We start from the raw sequence: 21,576 nt of genomic DNA on the forward strand, positions 1-21,576 counted from the left end.
ACGCAGGCCACATATGTAATTTTAAATGTTCTAGTAGTCATACTAGAAAAAAGGAGTAAAGGAAACAAGTGAAATGAATTGTGATGACATTTTTCTTTAACCCAAGAAACCCAGAATACTGTCATTTTAACATGTAGTCAACGTAAGAGATATTTTACTTTTTTTGTGCTAAGTCCTTAAAATCTAGTGTATATTTTAACTTACAGCACGCCTCCATCCAAACTAGCCACATTTCAAGTGCTCACCAGCCATTTCAATGTGGCTAATAGCTATCACAACTGGACAGTGCAAACTCAGCTAGAGATTTACTCTGAGTAAATTGGGCGTTGACAGTGTCCATATTCTAAATGAATTTTTGCTTGGTTCTGCTGCACAAGTGTACGTGTTATTTTTATGGGCAGTGCCATGTGTCACTTTTAAAACCCAGATATATAGTGCAACATGAGGATAAGGAATGGAGCAGAAAAACCGTCAGGCAATGTTGTCATGTTTGTTCCTATTAAACGTTCCCTACTGACCACTCTATCTCTTTTAATTATAACAAGAATCTTCCCTGCCAGCATGCACAGTTATGCCGGGAAAACTTCTGCCTCGTTTACTCTGGCTGATTCTCATCCACTTATGGGTCAGCGCTTCATTTTCTAGAGGTCACTAGCATTCATACCTAGCACACAATTTCATTCATTATGATGAAGGGCTGTTTTCCTTTCAAGGAAACACAACCGGTGGGCTTAATTTTTCCTGATATGTCACCTGTAAAATTTTAATGATGATGTTTCAACTCGTACTGTAGCCATCAAGACAAAAACTGCCAGTTTTGAGCTTAGTATGTGCGGGTGGGTTTCTGTTTTGGTGCTTGGAAACAGTGTAGAGCATCATCAAAATAGGATACCCAAGAATCATATGGTATCAATCATTCCTAGATATGCTGGTCTATTTATTGCCAAGATAGTTCAATGAGCTGGTAAAAACATATGGAAATTTTTTTTTTTTTTTTTTTTTTGGAATGTGAAAAATAAGATCTCACCAATCACGGATCACAGATTGCAACTTTAGTCATACTTTTAAAAGCATTTTAATTGAGACCTTATGATTGAAAATGTGTTAAAAAGCTTAACAGAGATTTAACTTACTTCATATTTTTTTAAGTTTATTTATTTTGAGAGAGAGAGAGAGAGAGAAAGGCCACACAAGTGGGGGAGGGACAGAGAGAAGGAGAGACAGAATCCCAAGCAGGCTCTGCACCATCAGCCCAGAGTTCGATGTGGGGCTTGACCTCACGAACAGTGAGATCATGACCTGAGCCGAGATCAAGAGTCAGATGCTTAACCAACTGTGCCACCCAGGCGCCCCAAAAATCTCATGCAAATCACCTTGGATTATAAGTATTTGAGAAAGTGTATTTCTCTGCAAGGAGACCCTCAGCCCCCAGAAGGCAGGAGTTCTGTATCATTCATCCCGGAACTCCCTCAAGCAGGACCCACACAGTGCACGTCACAGAGAGGTGCTTAATAAATGCGTGGTAAACAGACACTATCGGGATTAACCTGGGTTTGTGGCAGGTCTGTGTCACTCACCGAGGATTGGATTTGGAGCACATCACATTTCATTGGTTTTCAGTTCTTGCATCTGTAAAATGGGGGGTGAAACCAGGTGATTTCTAACATCTCTTCTAGTTCAAACGCTTTATGATCTATATAATGAGGGGCTGGCTGTTCTCTGCAAGGTCCTTCCGGCTTTAAAATTGCTTGACCCTTCTATTCTGTCGCTTGAAGCCTCCACTGACACATTGCAGCCACCATTGTCGGAAGCTGTGAGTTTTGTGTGCCTTTACTCTTTGGTCCTCAAATCTCATGATTTTTAAAGTATTCTGAAATACCTACCATGTATCAGGACCCAAATGAATTTTATTATCAAAGTGAATGCCCCTCTTCTTCCTGGTCAAAAGCTTTTACTTTTTGTGTAGAAAACTACGGGTTAATGAAGGAGAAAAAAAAAATGGAATGTTTTGGAATTCTAAAGAGGTGCGTTGCTGGGGTTGCAGCGAGCAGGGGCAGCCACAAACACCCAAACAGACTAGATGGGGTTATTGAGAAAGCAAAAGGGAAGTCAAAATACAGTGAGAGGCTGAACTCCTATTTCCTCCACTTTTCCCTTTCTCTATTTTTCCTAGAAACTTCTCTGCCATCCTCCCTGAAAAACTCCTCTTTCTTGCATTTGGTTTCATCAACTGATAATGGCAAGAAATTAGGAACGACCAGCGTGTTTCGTACTCTCAGGGGATTCTTTACCCAAAGGAGGAAGTGAAGCAGAAATCATCCTCCAATTGGTGAGAAATATGGGAAGATGCTGTTGAGGAAAGGAACTTCTCTCCTTGCCTAGGCCAGGAAATGACCTTTTTTCCAGGCAAAGACATAGAAAAGACTATTTACCAGGAAAAATCCCTCACAGAATTAGCCTCGTTTGAGGACTATAGTTTTGCACACATGCATGCATACAAGCACATACACACACACCCCTTCCTTTACTTTAAATTACTCTCTACTCTAATAGCCAGTAAAGTCATCACCTGGGCTCTCCTGAGCCATGAAGCAAAGGCTGACAGGGCTGCATCTGAAGCTCGTGCAATAGGTCCCAGGTGGGGCTTCTGGAACTTAACCCTGGTGTGTGTGAACTTCACCTGTCAGAGCAGGACTCCAAATCATTTTTACAATTTGCTCTTGTGCTTTCTCTTTGACTAGCTGTGGGTATCTTCCCCAAGGACGTTTGGACAACACAGAATTAAAAACACTTATTTCCGCTGCCCATTTACTGGGTGCCTGATAGGTGCCAGGCATTTTGCATATATCACCTCCACCCCTTTGGGACGTGTTCTGATGCCATTCCCCCTTGAACAAAAATGGAAACTGTAAACTCAGGTCACAGGACTTCTCAAAGTCACAGATCTAGTAGGTAGCCAGCCTGAGACTAAAATTCAGATGCATGATAGATCGCGATCATTCTTCTGCCACGTCTGTCTCCTTACAATGTGCAAAAAGAACACAAAGCAAGGAAGAAAATATAAGAGCAAACTTCAGTTTCACCATCCATTTCAACAATGACATCGGGACATCACAAGAGCTAAATCTTGTATATCAATATGATGATGGTCCTTGGCCTAGCGACTTGGGCTCATTCACTGCCTCTTTATTTCACATTCCAGTGGCCCTAATGTCTCAGCCTCGATCTCTGACGTTTGGAAGGTAAAACAGTCAAGCCAAGTCTGTTTAATAATCTAGGTTGAGCGGGTCACATGCTTATGGCTAATCTTTGGGTTATGAAATTATATTACATTAATGTTGATAATTTATGTTGAAAGCAGAGTGAGCTGACTGCTCCTGTGGCTGGCTGACTTAAGATCACCGCCAACGAAACCCTTCATGGTATGATCTTCAGAATTACTTACTTGACCACAACAATTATTTCACCAAAATGGCAGGCTCTTTTCTGAGGTGTCTTGAGTGTTGAAAACAGAGGCAGAGATAAAAAGAAAAGCAGGTACATAGCCTTTGGTTAACTTCAAAAACTGGTATATTATTAGGAGCCAGTGGATTAGAATTAGAGCATAAATTAAAATCTCATTTTTAAAAAGTGAAAAATAAAAGCTCGTTTTTATCTCTGAAGTAGATCAGGGATTTCATAAAATTAAGGACTTCCTTTTTTTTTTTTTAAAAAAAACTTATTTAAATTAAACAATGACAAATAAGTCTTTCACCCGGTCACGCCTGTAAACACCCAGACTGGTTGGGAGATGATACACTTTTATTACAGGTAGGATAGAGCTGACTAATAGCAAACTGTACCTGGCAGACTAATTTATGCAGGATTCGTATTTCGCTCCCTCTCAGCGTGTTATAATTGTAGCAAAGCCATTCTCAGGAGTTATTACCCCAACATAATCATACCCTGTGGATTAGGAGCAGTCAAATGGGTTCTGTTATCAGAGACACATATGCGCCAAAGCAGCTGTCATCCCTCAGCCACCGTGGGTGATTAAGACTCACTGACGGGGCTGCCTCTGAATTGGGTTGAGTCAGGTAGATACACTTCAGCTGAGAGGAATTCAGGCGCGGTACTGAAAAGATGGCATATTAGACGGTTCTATCTTACCGTGCGGTCTCCTCCTCTTAAGTGCTGGGGTCACGGATTTCATTCTCCCTGACCACGGCAGCTGTCAGAAAGCAGCCTGGCTCAATACCTAGGCGTGAGTTTATGGGGGATATTAAAGGAGGCGAATGCACTGAGCGTATGTCAAGGAATGCCTTTTACTGGATTTTCATAATGACCGGCCGCAGATGGGCTGAGGCGAAAGTCAGATCAAGAGCATTTCCGGAAGAAGAAAGAAACCTTCTCTCTTACTCCCTTTCAAGAAAATGAATAGCTGAGCACCAAGGGGCCAAATACAACGGTTTTTACGCACCTTTTATGTGGAGGAGGACAAGTTGAGAAGGAAGACAGGACCTCTGAAGCTACCACATGGCTTTAATCTAGGAAGAGGTTGCTGCACCATGGCTGACATCATTATCAGAGCCTGCCTTCGTTCTCAGAGCTCCACAGATGGTGTTACCTTCATTCTGCACCCAGCCAGATAAAGGCGAAAAGGGTTGATGAAACCTAAGCCATCGGGTCAGTGATCCATAACCCTGGTTGCACCTTAGAATCACCTGCACCATAGAATCACCTAGGCTCCATCCTAGGCCAGTCGAACCAGGATCTCGGGAGGGGGTGCCTGAGAAGTGGGATGGCTGAGAAGCTCCCTGGGAGATTCTGATGTGTAGCCAAGGCTGAGAACTACAGAGGTGGCCAGTGGCCAAGACAGGTGGAAGCAGATGAGGCATCAGAAGTCCCCCAAATAAGGGAAGGACAAGACCTCCAGAAGGAGGGCAGGGAAGAGGAACAGCAGTGTTTAGCATTGCTTCCACACAGGTGGGAGGCTTTAGGATCCTTAGTTTCCACTCCTTCAGCTGTTTATTTCCATGAAGGGTCTCACAGTTGCCCTACACCTGCCTGGCCTCAGCAAGAACGTGAGATCTGATTGATGAGTTTGAGTAAGGAACAGCATACTTGGCTCTCAGCCCCAGAGGCTTCTCGTCTTTCTGAGTCTGCCCACCACTTACAGGAGCCTGTTTTCTACCTGATCAGGATAAGGGAAACTGCTCTGCCCTGGACTGGGAGGCTCTCAGGTGTCCAGCCCCACCTGTGACGAGGTGGGTGAGGCCGCCGAATTCAGCAGAACTTGGTGGAAGATCTAAGCCACATTCTCCAGCACTGTATCCAGAAAGAACGCTAACATTCTGACCTTCACCTGCCTGTCTCTTGTGGAAGGGTTCTGCTCCTTCCAAAGAGACTATCAGGAGACTATCACCTCCTTAGAGATGTGCCATCGGCCCAAAAATTATTTTAGAGAAGTCATTACAGAGAATGTGCAAGAAATTGCACAAGGGAAATAGAAATGAGAATGAGAACAATATATCAGATGCTGAGGAAAGTGTGTGACAGGTACCAAATAAGTAATTAGCTATAAATCTAAAGTTTCTGGATCATTTACAGGAATAGTCACCCACCTGGTCAGGGAGGGGGAGAAAAGTAAAAGTGTGGGCTACAAGATAGAAACTTTGCCTGAATTCCATGTGTTCAGGGGTTCCATGTCCATAGGGACCCCTATGGGGGAGGGGAATCGTCCGTCTCAATGTACAGTTAAGTGCTCTGACCACCTGTGAGCCCAAAATTCCCACCCACCCACAATGCCTGATCATGAGACTTGAAAATGCAGATGCTCTCTAGACATTGGGTTCTTATATCCTCCACTCCTCTTCGTGGAAATATGACTGCCCTACCGTTCTCATCGTGTTAAAAAAATATTTAAGTGATTACTTAAAATCGACATAGAGCATCCACGTAAGTGATCTCACTTGTGTGTCTCAAAAGTTCTTTGACTTATTTCTGTCACTACTCACATTTACACAGAAGGGAGCCAAGGTATCCAGACGCCCACATGAGCAGTGAATGGCCAAATGAGACTAATCCTAAACTTTCCTAACTACAAAAGCTATGCTTTTTTTCAACCTGCTATGTTACCTTTCAGTTAAGGCCTGGCTATTTGTCACTCTTCCCAGCAGCATCTCTGTCCTTCTTGCTTTGGTGTTGGATGATATTCTAACTAATCTTCTTGGTAATGCCTAAATATAGGTTTAGATTGGACTTACTAAATTCCTGTTCAAAACCTGTAGGATAAAAGATAGGACTGTCAGACTGGAATCAGCAATAGATATAAAGGAGAACAAAGTTTCAAGATAAAATATAACGGAGGAAACCAGCAGATAGAAATAAATTTTAAGGCAACTGAAATGAAAGCCATGCATTTAGAGACAGCAAATAAAACACGAATTAATGGCAAGTAATAAAGGAACATACTTAGCAGTTGGTAAAAACAAATAGTTTTTTTATCTTATTCTTATTACTCTCCAATGATCTATTGAAAACAGCATGACTTTACATGTAAGACACAAATTCTCTGTAAGTTAGAGTCTATGCGCCCTCACCCCCACGCCGAGGAAAAAAAAATCACTGGGGCCTATACTGTGCCTAAGCGTTCTTCTAGACTCTGCAGATATGAAGGAATGAGAGAGGGTACTTGTTCACAAACAATGAAGAATCTAGCAAGAGTGTTTTAAATAACTGGCAACGTATAAAAGTTGCACCAGTACGTCAGTCAAGATGGACTGTTACGTTTCAACAACAAGTAAGTTCAAACATCACAGGTAAATCAGCAAAGATTGATCTCTTGCTCAGAGAACATATTTGTCAGAGATCAGCTGTAGGTCCAGTCCAGGGTGCAGCCACCATCTGGAATGCCACCAGTTGTTAGAAAGAATTGTGGAGACTCTCACACTGGCAAGTAAACCCTCTGACCCGTAACTGACACATGCCACTTCCACTTAGACTTTGTTGACAAAGGTTGTTACACAGCCACATCTAACTTCAAAGGGGCCAGGACGTGCAATCCTATCACGAGCCCAGAATCGGGAAGAACCAGAATTGTAGATAGTTGAATAGCACTAATTACTATCACAATTATTGTTTTTATTCACACAGCCCCAAGAAGTAGAATTATTCTTTGTCAGGGCAAGGCACAAGGAAACTGGAAGAAAGTTCTTAAGAGTTAGATTTAGATTTCACTAAATGGCATGGAGGAAGCCATTCTGAGCAAAGGAATAGCGCGAGCCAAGGTATGAAGAGCCTATTGTGGTCAGAGTACAAAGGACGGGAGACAAAGGAGAAGGAGGATAAGGCTGGAGAGGAAGGCAGTGACCAGCATATGGAAGACTTTGCTGTACCAACGCAGTTCATTTGATCTCGAAGGCAGTGGGAAGCCACTTAACAGTGTTAAGCAGGTATGTGACAAGGTAGAAGATGGACTGGAAAAAAACCAAAAGAGAGGTGAAGAGGCCAGTCCACAGGCTCCTTCATCCAATATTTGGTGGCCCAAACCAACATTATCAGAGGGCTGCAAGCGAGGGGAAATATTTCCAAAATAATCCGAAGCAAAAATCTACAGACCTTAGCGACATGAAACGAACCCCAGACTTCTGCAGGACAGAGAGCTGTAGCAAGTCACTGAGAAAAGAAACACAGAGGAGAAGATTTAGAGGGAATAGGGCACTATTTTTGGTCATGTTTAATGAGGTTCACTTATAGGCCAGCAACAAGTGATGTCCATCAGTTGCACAGATGTGGAGGTCATGGGAGCAGGTCTGGAATAGGGGCAGAGAAGAAGGAATCAGCAGATTAGAGGTGGCAGTGGGATCTACAATGGAAGGAAAGATTTCCAGGGAGGGGAATCAAATGAGAAGGTGAATAAGAGTGGGTTTTAGAAAATACCAATACTTATGGGTAGAGAGGAGGGATTGGCAAGGCAGGCTGAGGAGGAGGGGCAGTGAACTGGAAAGGAAATGAGCAGAGGGGAAACCGAGAGAGGGGAAACTTTCAAAAGGAAGTAATGGTTAACAGTCCCAAACACCACACAGGTGCCAAACAGAGGCAATTAAAATAGTCCTTTGAAATTTAATCTTTTTCTTTCTTTCTTTCTTTCTTTCTTTCTTTCTTTCTTTCTTTCTTTCTTTCTTTCTTTCTTTCTCTTTCAGAGAGAATGAGCGGGGGAGGGGCAGAGAGAGAGGGGGACGGGAGATCTGAAGCGGGCTCCATGCTGACAGCACGGAGCCCGATGAAAGGCTGGAACTCATGAACCATGAGTCATGACCTGAGCCAAAGTTGGAAACTTAGCCACCCCGGGTGCCTCAGGCCTTTGAATTTTAACACCACAAGGTCATGGGAGACCTTTCTAAAGCATTCCTGATAGAGTGGTGGAGAAGAGAGGTCCTTGTGAGAGCTGAGGAGGGAATGGGAGGCAAGGACTCAGAGAAGGGCTTCAGGCTTACCTGCATGCATGCCTGTGTGTGCATGAGCGTGTATGGGTGAGTCCACGAGTACGTTCACAACAGGAGAGGCTTGAAGAAAGCGCTGAAGACAGACGGGAGAGGTAGGTAATGGATTGAGAAAGGACTCTGTGAGGTAGAAAAGGATGAGTCTGACAGCACAGGGAGAAGGCCAGGCCTTGGACAAGAGGAAGAAAATGTCACTCAGAATGGAGGGAAGGTGGGGCCCAAACCAAAGAAAACATGGCAATGGGGAACTGACAGGTGAGAGAATTGCCCTGATAGCCCCTGTTTTCTCTTTGGAATGGAAGAGTTCAATTCACTGGATGTTTTCAAGCCTTCTGTAAGCCAGGCACACAAACTGACAGAAATGGAGGCAGGGGGTGGGCGTGATAGATGCTTAAGAGTCGGGGAAGGGATGGAATATCTGACAAGGGCCAGAAGGGGAAAAGACTGGAAAAGACTCTGCAGGATGGCCGGGGGAGGGGGGGAGCCCACAGATCAGAGGCCCAAGTTGCAATGGGGGTACAGAGTCAAGGGACATGGCTCAAAGAATAGACCCCCCCCCCCCACCAAATCATTGAGGGAGGGACAATTCCCCACAGAAAGTTCCCCTATGACTGTATTTTCACTGCAGATCCTCTGCTTAGGACTCGCTCAGCTCCGTTTTGTGACAGCAGACTGCACTAATGAGGGTATGACAGCCTTTCTCTGTTCGCTGAGCTAGTTATGCGGTGCGGATTTCCTTCCCGTCCCCCCACCCCATGACAGGTGCTTTCTATTCTGCTATTTGGACAGTGGCCTCAATGGCTAGTATCTTCTAGCTCTCGGTTTCTGACTAGATAATCTTGTCAGAAATCTCTGCTTACAGACTGCAGGGAAGAGAAACTGAGCTCTGAACCAGTAGTTTGTCATGTATGTTACAAAACATAACTCACCTTCCTTAGGTTACCTTGGATCTATACATATACAGCATTCTTTCATTTTTTTTATTATTTTTTTTAATATGAAATTTATTGTCAAATTGGTTTCCACACAACACCCGGTGCTCATCCCAACGGGTGCCCTCCTCAATGCCCATCACTCACCTTCCCCTCCCTCCCACCCCCCGTCAACCCTCAGTTTGTTCTCAGTTTTTAAGAGTCTCTCATGGTTTGCCTCCTTCCCTCTCTGTAACTTTTCTTCCCCCCTCCCCTCCCCCATGGTCTTCTGTGAAGTTTGGGATACAGCGTTCTTTTAGAAAGCACTCTGATCCAAGTCACTCCTTTCCTGGAAGTTCATCCAAAAAAGTTAGTGTTGCTCATCTTCCACGCCCATAAAAGAAAGAAGAAGGAATGTGCTTGAAGGGGGCCATTACAGCCTCAGCTGGAATGCCGAAACCATGGACGATAACCTAACAGACAGAAGTGCATCAGCTTGATGGAAAATCCAAGTTGTTATCTGTATGACAGTTGTGAAGACAACACGTATGACATGGAAAACGCTTCTATTCCAAATAAGACGTACAGAATAGAACCTCAAAACTCCATTACGAGTATAACAACATAGGAAATAAGTATTAAGATGGACAAAGATTTGAAACGACTAAAATAAAAGGGAAAACCTTGCTTTTGTATTGGTAGGACTGTGGGTGAGATTTTTATCTTAATCTCCACTTCATTGTTATAATGTTGTTCATTTATTTTCAAAAATTCCTCTATAAACAGTTGGACATTTGAATAGAAACACAGTGAGGAGCAAGTCCATCTTTTCCTAATCTCCCTGCCCTGCTAATGAAAAAGAGCTTTGTCATGTTTAGGATTGAGATGAATTTTTTTTTTTTTTTAACATCTATTTATTTTTGAAACAGAGAGAGACAGAGCGTGAGTGGGGAAGGGGCAGAGAGGGAGGCACAGAATCTGAGGCAGGCTCCAGGTTCCGAGCTATCAGCACAGAGCCCGATGCGGGGCTTGAACTCACAGACTATGAGATCATGACCTGAGCTGAAGTCAGACGCCTAGCCAAGTGAGCCACCCAGGAGCCCCTTGGATTGAGATGAATTCTTTTACAAATCTCAGACCTTAAACCTTGCTATTAAGCAGCCATCAGTTTCCATGTAACAGGTCAACAACCCCCAAATATGTTGGATTAAAATTTTTCTTTTAATAAAGAGATTTGAGATTCCATTCCAGTTACCAACCAGGTCTTTCAACTTCTTTAAAAAAAAAAAAAAAAAAGGTTCCTATCATCCCTCTGGTGATTATTCTATTTTATCTCCATTGCCCCAGATTCTCTCCCAAAACTCTCTCAATCCAGCTTCTATTACCACCAGTAGGTTACATCAAGGTCAACAGCGACTGCTAAACTCCACAGACAAATTCAAGTTCTTCTTTTTAAAAACTTTTTTTTAACTTTTATTATTGAGAGACAGAGCATGAGTGGGGGAGGGGCAGAGAGAGAGGGAGACACAAGATCCGAAGCAGGCTCCAGGCTTTGAGCTGTCAGCACAGAGCCTGACGCAGGGCTCGAACTCACAAACCACAAGATCATGATCCGAGCCGAAGCTTTACCAACTGAACCATCCAGGCGCCCCGACAAATTCAAGTTCTTAACCAGAAACTCCCATCACACTAGAAGCTGCTAACCCCCCTCTTCTTCTCCTCTAGCCCTGGGGTCACCAAATGGACTGTCTACTCCTCTTTTTTCCTTCCCTTTTTTTTGCCTTTGTGGAAGTAACTCCCTTCAGTATAAACCACTGACTTCTGCCAAGAAACCCCACACCCGCTAACCACATCAGACTCAATCCCTGCATCCTACTCCAAGCAAAAGGTATCCATCCAACATAAACATGTCTAACAGCTACATCATGCATTCTTAATGGCTGCTATATTCCCTGTAAGGGGATGAAAATTGGTTCTTGGGAGCAGGAAAAAAACTCTTACTCTTTAAGAAGTGTCTATGAAAATAATAAATATAAATAAAAAGTGTGTATGTGTATAAAGCAAATATATAAATATAATACTGAAATCAATACACAATATATCTGTGGTATTAAGATGTCATTGGGAAAGGGTGATTAGGAGAAATGTCTGAAAAGACTCCTGGGGTGAGGAGCAGTAATGAAAAAAAAAAGTTGAGAAATACTAATCTACACTGTGCCAGGCATTCTTAGGTGCTAGGGATATAGCAGTGAATAAAATAGACCAATGCACCTGCCCTTGTGTCAGGAGAGAAACAAACAAGTAAAAGTATAGACTTGGTCAGGTGGTGATAATTGCTAAGGAGAAAAGTAAAAGTAAGGAAAGGAGGAGAGTTGGAAGGGGAGGTGACTGGGCAGGAGATGACAACTTTAAATATGGTGGTCAAAGAAGGCCCTCTGACAGAGCATCTAAGTAAAGACATGGAGGTGAGGGTGCAAGCCATGGGAATATCTAGGGGACTGTCCAGGCAGAGGGAGCAGTATGTGCAAAGGCCCTGTGGTAGAAGTGCTCTTGGCATGTTTGAAGTACAGTAATGAGTCCAGTGGCTAGGGCACACTCCTCAAGGGAATGGGTAGCAGATGAAGTCAGAGGTCTGGCAATGAGTCCAGCCACATAGGTTCTAGTAGGCTATTATAATGACTTGGCTTATCCTCTGAGAGCAGAATCCACTAGAAGTGTTTAAGCAGGGGATTGATATGAACCAATTCACTAAAAAAAATTTTCTTTTAATGTCTATTTATTTTTGAGAGAGAGAGAGACAGCATGAGCAGGGGAGGGGCAGAGAGAGAGGGAGACACAGAGTCTAAAGCATGCTCCAGGCTCTAAGCTGTCAGCACAGCTCAAACCCTCAGACCACAAGATCATAACCTGAGTGGAAGTCAGGTGCTTAACTGACTGAGCCACCAGGTGTCCCAGAACCAATTCACTTTTTTAAAGTAGGTTCCACGCCCAGCATGGAGTTCAACGCAGGGCTTGAACTCATGGCCCTGAGATCAAGACGTGAGCTGAGATCAAGAGTCAGACACTTAACCTACTGAACCACCCAGGTACTCCCGAACCAATTCATTTTTTTAAAGATCCCTCTGGCTCCTGGGTTGAGAGTGGATTGTAAGAAGGAGGGATGGAACCAGAGAGACCGGGTAGGAAGCCCTTGCAGCCATCCAAGTGAGAGATGACGCTGGCTTAGACCCGGTGGGGCAGTGGGAATAGAGAGGAGTGGTCAGATTCTAAAGGCAGTGCCCACAGGTTTTCCTGGTGGATGAAACATGAGAGTCAGAGAAGAATCAAGGATGATGCCAAGGAAGAGTGGAGCTTCCAGCCACTGAGATGAAGAAGGCTGAAGGAAGCAAGTGTGAGGACAGGAAAAGCACGGGTGCGGTTTGGGACACAATGAGACTCCTATTTAAGATCCCAGTCAAGATAGTCAGTAGGAAGTTGGGTGGAAACTTCCAGGTGTGGGATTCAGGGGGAAAGTCTGGGCTGGAAATATCTGTTTGAGAGTGTTTCTAGTAAAAGCCATGCCACCGGATGGAGCACCAAGGAAGTGAGGGAAGAGGGAGAAGAGAAGAGGTACAAGAATGGGGTCATCCCCTGGATGACCCCAGGGAGAAGGATGAACCAACATCGCAGATCCAGATAGCCTGTGAGGTGGCAAAACCAGGAGAGTGTAGTGTCTGGGAGCCAGGGGAAGACAGCACTTCGAGGAGGAGGGAGGGAGCCACTGTGCCAAATGCAGACCAAGGAAGATGGGGACAAAGATTGACTATTGGGTTTGGCAGCTCGAACCTCTCTTGGGAAATGCTGTATCAATGCAGTGGGTTCAACAGAAAAAGTGGAGAGAGGGAGTTGCTGCTGAGAATATAGCCAACTACTGGAGAGGTTTTGCTTAAGGGAAATTGAAAAAAAAAAGGGGGGGAGTAATAGCTGGAGGGCTTAAGTGATTTTTTTTTTTTTTTTTTTTGAGAAAGGGAGCATGCGCGTGGGAGGGGCAGAGAGAGAGGGGGACAGAGGATCCAAAGCAGCTCCACACCGACAGCAGCCAGCCCAATGAGAGGCTCAAACTCACAAACCGGGATATCAAGATCTGAGCTGAAGTCAGACACTCAACCGACTGAGCCACCCAGGCGCCCCACATGAGAGTTTTTTACGATGAGAAAACGACAGCATGTTTTTTGTGTGCCCAAGGGGCTGATCCAAAGAGAGGAGGAAATTGCGTGGCAGAGACAGAAGAGAAATCCTCAGCAGTGTGCTTGAGGAGGTGAAAAGGGATGGCTATGAACAGTGGTCGAGCTGGCCTAGGGGCACAGCACGGAGAGCTCCTGACCACCTACCTTGTGCTAGCTACTCCATACCCTGAGGTCATGGAGTCCTCACAGTTTTGAGAGAAAGGCAGAATGGGCCTTATTTTTCAGATAAGGAGATCAAGATTTAGAGACTTCACAGACTTAGACAAGAAGCTGACATGTGGACCTCCTCTAATTTCCAATGCCTGGTCCCTTCCCAGGCTGCCTCACGGAACACCTTCATTTTGCAGAGAGAAACAGGGACTCTTTGACCTGCTCAAGGTCACATGGTGGACTAGAACCTGGCGCTTGGCTCTTGGCCTGGGCTCCTTTTCTTCCCTTCTACTGAGCTCGTCCTCCTCCGTGCCAAACTGTCACCTTTGCTGAGGCCCTTGCTCACGTCTGGAAGAGCCTACTCATTCCGGACCTTGCCCTCATGCTCTTTTTTAGTTTTAGGCAGGTTTATTGAGGTAGAATTACGTACAGTAAAATTCATGCTTTTTAGGAGTACCGGCCTATGAATTTTGACTAATACATAAAGGCGCGTAAATACCACCACATTCAGGATGTACAGCCTTCCATTACCCTCCAAATTACCCTTGTGCCCCCCTTTGTGGTCAGTCTCCTCTCTCACTGCCAACCTTGGGCAAAACCTGATCTGTGTGCTGTCCTCATCATCTTGCTATTTCCAGAATGTCACGTGTATGGAATCATACAACATGCAGCCTTTTGAGTGTAGTTAATTTCAGTTAGCATAATGCATTTCAGATCCATCCGTGTTATTGTATGTAGCAGTAGTCCATTCCTTTGTATTACTAAGAAGTATGCCATTCTGTGGACAGGCCAAAGCTTGTTTATCCATTCACCAGTTGATCGATATTTAAGATGTTTCCAATTTTTGGCAAATATGAATGACGCCACTATAAACATCTCCATACAGATTTTTGTGTAGACATATGCTTTTAATTCTCTTAGACAAATATCTAGAAATAGGATTGCTGGGTCATATGTTAAGTCTATGTTCAGCCTTTTAAGGACTGAAACTATTGGATATCCATATGCCAAAACAAACAAACAAACAAATTTAACCATGACCATATACAAAAAATAACTCAAAATGGATCACAGACTTTAATGTGAACCTAAAACTAAAAAATGTCTCGAAGAAAAACATAGGAGAAAATACTTGTGACCTTGCATGAGGCAAAGACTTCTTAGATTTGACATCCAAAACATGATACATAAAAGAAAAACAATTGATAAACTAGAACTCATAAAAATCAGAACTGCTTTTCAAAAGGCACTGATAAGAGAATGAACAGACAAGCCACGTACTTAGAGAAAATATTTGTGAATTACTTATCTGATAAGGGGCTCGTATCCAGCATGCATAAAGAATTCTCAGAACTCAGTAATAAGAAACAATCCGATAAAAAATGCACAAAAGATATAAAGAGACACTTCACCAAAAAGAGATATACAGAAGGCAAATAAACTCACAGAATGATGCTCAATATCATTAGTCATTTGGAAAATGCTAAGTAAAACTACAATGAGGTAAACGACACACCTATTTAATGGCTACAGTTTTAAAAAGCTGCCAAGTGCCAGCAAGAATGCAGAAGGCTGGGACTCATACTTTGCTGGTGGGAAGGTTGTGAAATGACACAGCCACTCTGGACAACAATTGGCAGCTTTTACAAAGTTACACATACAGCACGAGGGGGTGGGGGGTGGGGGCAGGTGGACTATAAAGGAGAAATGGGAAAGTTCTTGGAATGGTGAAATTGTTCTATATATTGATTGTGGTGGTGGTTACATGACAGAATGAGTTTATCAAAATTCACAGAAGTATACAGTGAAAGGGGAGAATTCTTTACTGTGTTAATTTTACTTTAATCTAAAAAATAGCAGGGGAGGGTTAAAAGCAAAGGCACAGATGCCCCTGACTGGGCTAGTTTACTTCTTTGTGCCTCAGGGTTTTTTGTTTTTTAAGTCTATACATTGAGAATAAAATGGCACCTTCCTTATGCTGTTGTAAGACTTAAATCTCCCTCATTTATGTTTTATGTTGTGACAATTAAAAGATTTAGATCTCTCATCTATGCTTCAATTTATTAATTTTTTTTCTTTTCAAATTAGTGGTTTTGCTTTTTTTCCCCATTAGCTCATTATTTATTTATTATTATTTTTAATTTATATCCAAGTTAGTTAGCATATAGTGCAACAATGATTTCGGGAGATTTCTTAATGCCCCTTACCCATTTAGCCCATCCCTCCTCCCACAACCCCTCCAGTAACCCTCAGTTTGTTCTCCATATTTATGAGTCTCTTCTGTTTTGCCCCCCTCCCTGTTTTTATATTATTTTTGCTTCCCTTCCCTTGTGTTCATCTGTTCTGTGTCTTAAAGTCCTCATATGAGTGAAGTCATATGATATTTGTCTTTCTCTAATTTCGCTTAGCATAATGCCCTCTAGTTCCATCCACATAGTTGCAAATGGCAAGATTTCATTCTTTTTGACAGCTGAGTAATACTCCATTATACATATATATATATATATATATAATATATATAGTATAAATATAATATATACATGCATATATATATACCACATTTTCTTTATCCATTCATCCATCTGTGGACATTTGGGCTCTTTCCTTACTTCGGCTATTGTCGATAGTGCTGCTATAAACACTGGGGTGCGTGTGTCCCTTTGAAACAGCACACCTGTATCCCTTGGATAAACGCCTAGTAGTGCAATTGCTGGGTCATAGGGTAGTTCTATTTTTAGTTTTTTGAGGCACCCCATACTGTTTTCCAGAGTGGCTGCCCCAGTTTGCATGCCCACCAGCAGGGCAAAAGAGATCCTCTTTCTCCGCATCCTTGCCAACGTCTGTTGGCAACATCTGTTGCCCGAGTTATGCTTCAATTTATGTTGTAAGAATTAAAACACTTAAGTTTCTAATTTATGCAATATAGGTAAAGTACCTGGAACATAGCAAATGCTATGTAACTTTTGGTTGTTGATTTTAGTCCTGTTGGTACTACTCATGTATTGCTCTTTGAGGAAGTTCGGTGATGAAATAACGGTGAAGAAGGGCACTTGGGGGCTGGGGTGGTCTGAAGATGGGGAGAGGCAGGCACATGGACTCGCGCACAGAGTGGAGGAAGTCCGTGAGAAGAGAACGAAGGACAAGGAGAGTGATTCTGAGTACAAGCCTGCAGTACTAATGTGGCATCAGCTGCGGGCTTTAATAAGTAACTCCCTTTCACTTGCAAAAGCTAATTAAGTAATTTCTGGAGGCCAGAAGTGACTTGGGCTGGATTTAATGACAGCCCCTCCACAGATCAAAACACAGTTCAAATCCTTTGTCTGTGTTACAATCCCAAACCTAAAAGGAAGGAAAGACCAAACATACCTACCTCCTAGATACACAGTATCCAATCTCGCTGAAGTGACACCTCCCGGTATTTATTTGAACGGTCTGCTCTCAGCTTCAGCCACGCAAAAGTCCTGTGAACGTTAGTGTGAAATGGAACGATGTTACCAGAGTTCTGGCCGATTGTTACAGACTCAGGGAATTTTCATCAAAAACAGAAACCTGAGAAAATGTAAATAACTGTGTAACTTGCAGGGATTAGTGCCCTGCTGGGTGACTTTTCTCACAAGGGTGGAAATTGTAAGAGACTTCGTAAGAATTAGAATGCTCCATGTGACAATTTATTTTAGCTCCTAGCTTTTCTTTCCAGGGGGCAAATCAGCGCAACTTCTTTCAGCCTTTGTTTCATTTGGGTCACAAGCCGCAATTTTCAGACAGGCTTCACCTAGCCACCCTATCTGAGACAAGGAGGTTGCCACCTCATTGAAAGGGTAGGTAGATGGAGGCAGATTTTTTGATAACTGCTAGTAAAAACCAAATCAACAGCTGATGGAGCTAAGCACAGCAGGTTGGATCGATTGTGCGGTCTCAGCAGTTGGAGGCTCAGGAGGGCAGGGCATCCGCAGAATAAGGCTAGCTGGTTCACTGTGTGCCCCTAGAACACAGGGCAGGGTGGACCAGCAGAACACCCGTGAACTTTAACATCCATATTGCCGCTACGCCACGCACATGAGGAATTGTTGTACTGTATCAACCTACTCACCCATATGGTTTCTAAATGATGATGACTTTCAAAGGTACAACTGCAACACCATTAACACAAACAACAAAATCAATGATAGTTACGTAATATTATCTAATACCCAGTCCGTGTTCAATTTTCTCCGGTTATCTCAAAAGTGACTTTTATAAAGTGTTTGTTCAAATCACAAACAATATCCATACACTGTATTTAGCAACAAGTCTCTGAAGTCTCCCTTAATCTACAACAGTCCCAGGAGTTTTGTCTTTATCTATCTACTATTTAGCTTTTCACTGAATAGAAAAGGGCTTCCTGAGAAGTAAAAAAGCAACAAATCCAAGTTTCATAATGAAATATCCCTCAGTCTCTTTCTCCAGAAGCAATGTTACCAGTTTCATGTGTAGCCTTCTAGAAATAGTGTGGATAAGCATGCCTGGCCCTGAAGCTACTGTAGCATGGTGACTTACAGTGAGGACAAGAGTTTGAATCTCCACCACTTACTATGTATAAATCTTGGGTATGTTACCACACCCCTGAGCTCTAGTTTTCTCCTGTGGCAGGTGGGATGTTGAAAGAATTAAATCAGATAAGCACTTAAATTATTTGTTATTATATACAGTCCCCTTTGGCTTTTTCCCAAATGATAGAATGGTGCACACTTCTATTTGTTTGTTTTTTCCATCTAACATACTTTGATAATAACTCCATATCTGTTCTTTTTTAAATTGAGAGAGAGAGAGAGAGAGAGAGAGAGAAGCGAGCATGTGCAAGCAGGGCAGGGGAAGAGGGAGAGAATCTCAAGCAGGTTCCACATTCAGCACAGAGCCCAATGCAGGGCTTGATCCCACGACCCTGGTATCATGCCCTGAGCCAAAATCAAGAGTCGGACCCTCAACCAGCTGAGCCACCCAGGCACCCCCATACCTGTCCTTATAGATTCACATCATTGTTTGGAACATTTTCTTCCCTTGGCTTCTCTGCCATCCCATCCATGGATTTGTTCCTAAGTCACAAGCTCTCTTTCTCAGTCTCCTTGGCTGGTTTCTCCTCTCTCCTGTGCAGGGAAATGTAGGGGAGTCCCAGGGCCCTCCCCTTCTCTAACTACAGTTTCTCTGCAGGTGATAGCCATTCCTCCGGTTTTAAATACCAGGGCGAGGCCATGGAGGCCCCTAGTCATAAAATTTAAGGAGACATTCACTCTCAGGCTCAGGAAAGTGCAGGGTTAGCCCCGGAGAGTGATTATCCCCTTAAATTGCATGCCCTAAGCACTTTGCTTCCTCCCCCTTGGTTCCACCTCCCTAAATACCTCCACCTTCTCCCCAGACCTCCAGACACATGAATCCTATTGGCATCTCTAATTGCATATTTTAAACAGGACTTCTGCCTTATTTCCCACTCCCATGCCCAAACCCACACCTTCTCCTTGTCTATGTCAGTTAATAGCATCACCATTTATTCCGCTGCTTATCCTTGAGTCCTTTCTTTCGACAAGTCCTATCTTCTATCTCCAAGATATACTCCAAATCTGATAACCTGTCACCTCCCCCAGCTGCTATACCTTAGGCCAGCCTCCTGCCTCTTGCTACTGCGAACACTCCCTGCCCTGGAGTCTCCCTGCCTCCACATTTGCCTTCTTTCCTCCCCCTACCCCCTTATACACACTAATCAGCAGCCAGAGTGACGTGAAGGAGATTGTGCCACTCTCCCATTTAACCCCTCTCCCCTCCCAGTGGCTTCCTAATGAATTTAGAATTAAAAGCCCACGCCTTACCATGGTCACATGGTCAGGAGACCAAGACCCAGAAGGTGCAACAATCTGATCCCAGCCTAGCAATCTCACTTCTGCCCCCTCTTGCTTGCCAGGTTCATTGCTGCCCCAGTGGTGTTCCTTCTCCCTGGAATGTTCTTCCCCAGATCTTATTATAGCCACTTCCTTCTCAGCATTCAGATGCCAGGTCAGGTATAACTCTGCTGACCACCCACACCCTTTCACTCAACCACTCAAAATTCCATTACCTTGTTTCATTTCTTTATAGCATTAGCACTACTACTATCTGAAAATGTCTTATTGTTACCATTGCATAATAGCCTCCCAAAGCTCAGGGGCTTAAAACAAAAATTTATTAGTTCAGTTTGGCGGTGCTTGATTGGGTTGCAATTAAATAGCACCTGGGGCTGGAGTCATCTAGAGGTTTTTCTGGGTTGGATGTCCAAGACTCTTCCCTCCCATGTCTGGTGCTCCTCTGGGTCGCCTTTTTCTCTAGCAGAGTAACTTGGACTTCCTGCATAACAGCTCAAGCCTCCAAGAGAAAAAAAAAAAAAAAAAAGGAACGGCTGGTCTTCTTATATAGGCTAGGCCTGGAATTGGCACGCTGTAGTTCTGCCATATTCAGGTGGTCAAAGCAGTCATAGGCCAGCCCAGGTTCAAGGGAATTGAGGAATGAATTCTACCTCTTAAAGGAGAAGTGACATGTGCGTAGAAGGAGAGAAGGAATTGACGGTGCCATCTTTAGAGATAAGCTATCACATTTGTTTGTTCACTTGTTAATTATCTGTTTACTCCCATTAGGTTATAATCTCCATAAGACAATGGGGACCCTGCCTATCTTATTTTATGGCTCTCTTTCCAGCAGTCAGAACAATGCCTGGCACATACTAGGTGCCCAGTAAATAAATTAAGAAAGCACTTGATAAATGTTGGGGAAACTTAAATGGGCTGCACTAAACTTCCCCAGATTGGTCTCGCCAGGTTTGCTGATGCTGAGCATACTGATGCCACATCAGATAAGAGAAACCCTACATTTATAAAGTATTTCATTTCCTCTGCAAACAAGAAAAACTTGCCCTGAACACAAAATCTAGAAATAGATTTGGCATGTTTTCTAAATGGAAAATATTTCTCGTATCACCAGAAATTATTTTCCCACAGCTTGTACTACATGAAAATATTGAAGTTGACTGAAAATACCCCATTTTTTAATCTTGGTGTGGACTAGAAACAATTTTTTCTTTTTTGGTAGTAAAAGAAATAGAAATACTTCCTGATGTTTGAACTCCCCCAGATATTCCCAAACCAAAAATGTCATTTCAAGATAGATTAAAAAAAAAAATGTCTACTGAGAAATGTCATTAAAAGTTTGGTCATCAACATGCACAGTTTGGGGTTGTAAAGCCAGCACTTGTTTATTCAAATAATTACATATGACCAAGGGTAGAAAAAATTCCTTCAACTCTCCTCTTTGTTGGTCTCTACTGGTGAGTTCTAGAAAATAATCCTGTGTTTAAACCTTTTTCTAAATCCCTTGTAAATTAGTAAGTGAGAATGTATTCATCGGAAGGATTTTAGTGATTTTTGAGGTTAAAAAGAAGAAGGATTTAATTTTTGAAATTACATTTGCAGACTATCACTAATGAAAGTTCTTCTAATCTTTGTTTTATCTTTAGTTTTCCCAGATTTGCTCAAAGTGATCCCCTTGAGCATCCACGTCAACGTCATTCTCTTCTCCACGATCCTGGTTGTTTTAACCATGGTGGGAACGGCCTTCTTCATGTATAATGCTTTTGGCAAGCCTTTTGAAACCCTTCATGGCCCACTAGGGTTGTATCTTTTGAGCTTCATGTCAGGTGGGTACAAAATTCTCCTTCTGAAGACAAATGTGCCTTCCAGTGTGTCAAAAGACAGGTCTACCTAAATGTAGAGTTATAGTACATATAGATGGATGTCCACTGTAGTGTTA

General features: G+C 43.1%; 1 protein-coding gene across 1 annotated transcript in view; it reads left to right on the forward strand.

Moving 5' to 3' along the window:
• Positions 1–21,576, forward strand: part of CLRN1 (clarin 1) — a 38,045-nt gene that overhangs the window by 3,772 nt on the left and 12,697 nt on the right. The window contains exon 2 of the mRNA XM_015072485.3: positions 21,284–21,463. Within this exon, the coding sequence (XP_014927971.1) occupies positions 21,284–21,463 (180 nt within the window). The remainder of the gene's footprint in view (positions 1–21,283; positions 21,464–21,576) is intronic.

This window comes from Acinonyx jubatus, chromosome C2 (assembly GCF_027475565.1).
Source record: "Acinonyx jubatus isolate Ajub_Pintada_27869175 chromosome C2, VMU_Ajub_asm_v1.0, whole genome shotgun sequence".
NCBI classification, from domain to species: Eukaryota; Metazoa; Chordata; class Mammalia; order Carnivora; family Felidae; genus Acinonyx; species Acinonyx jubatus.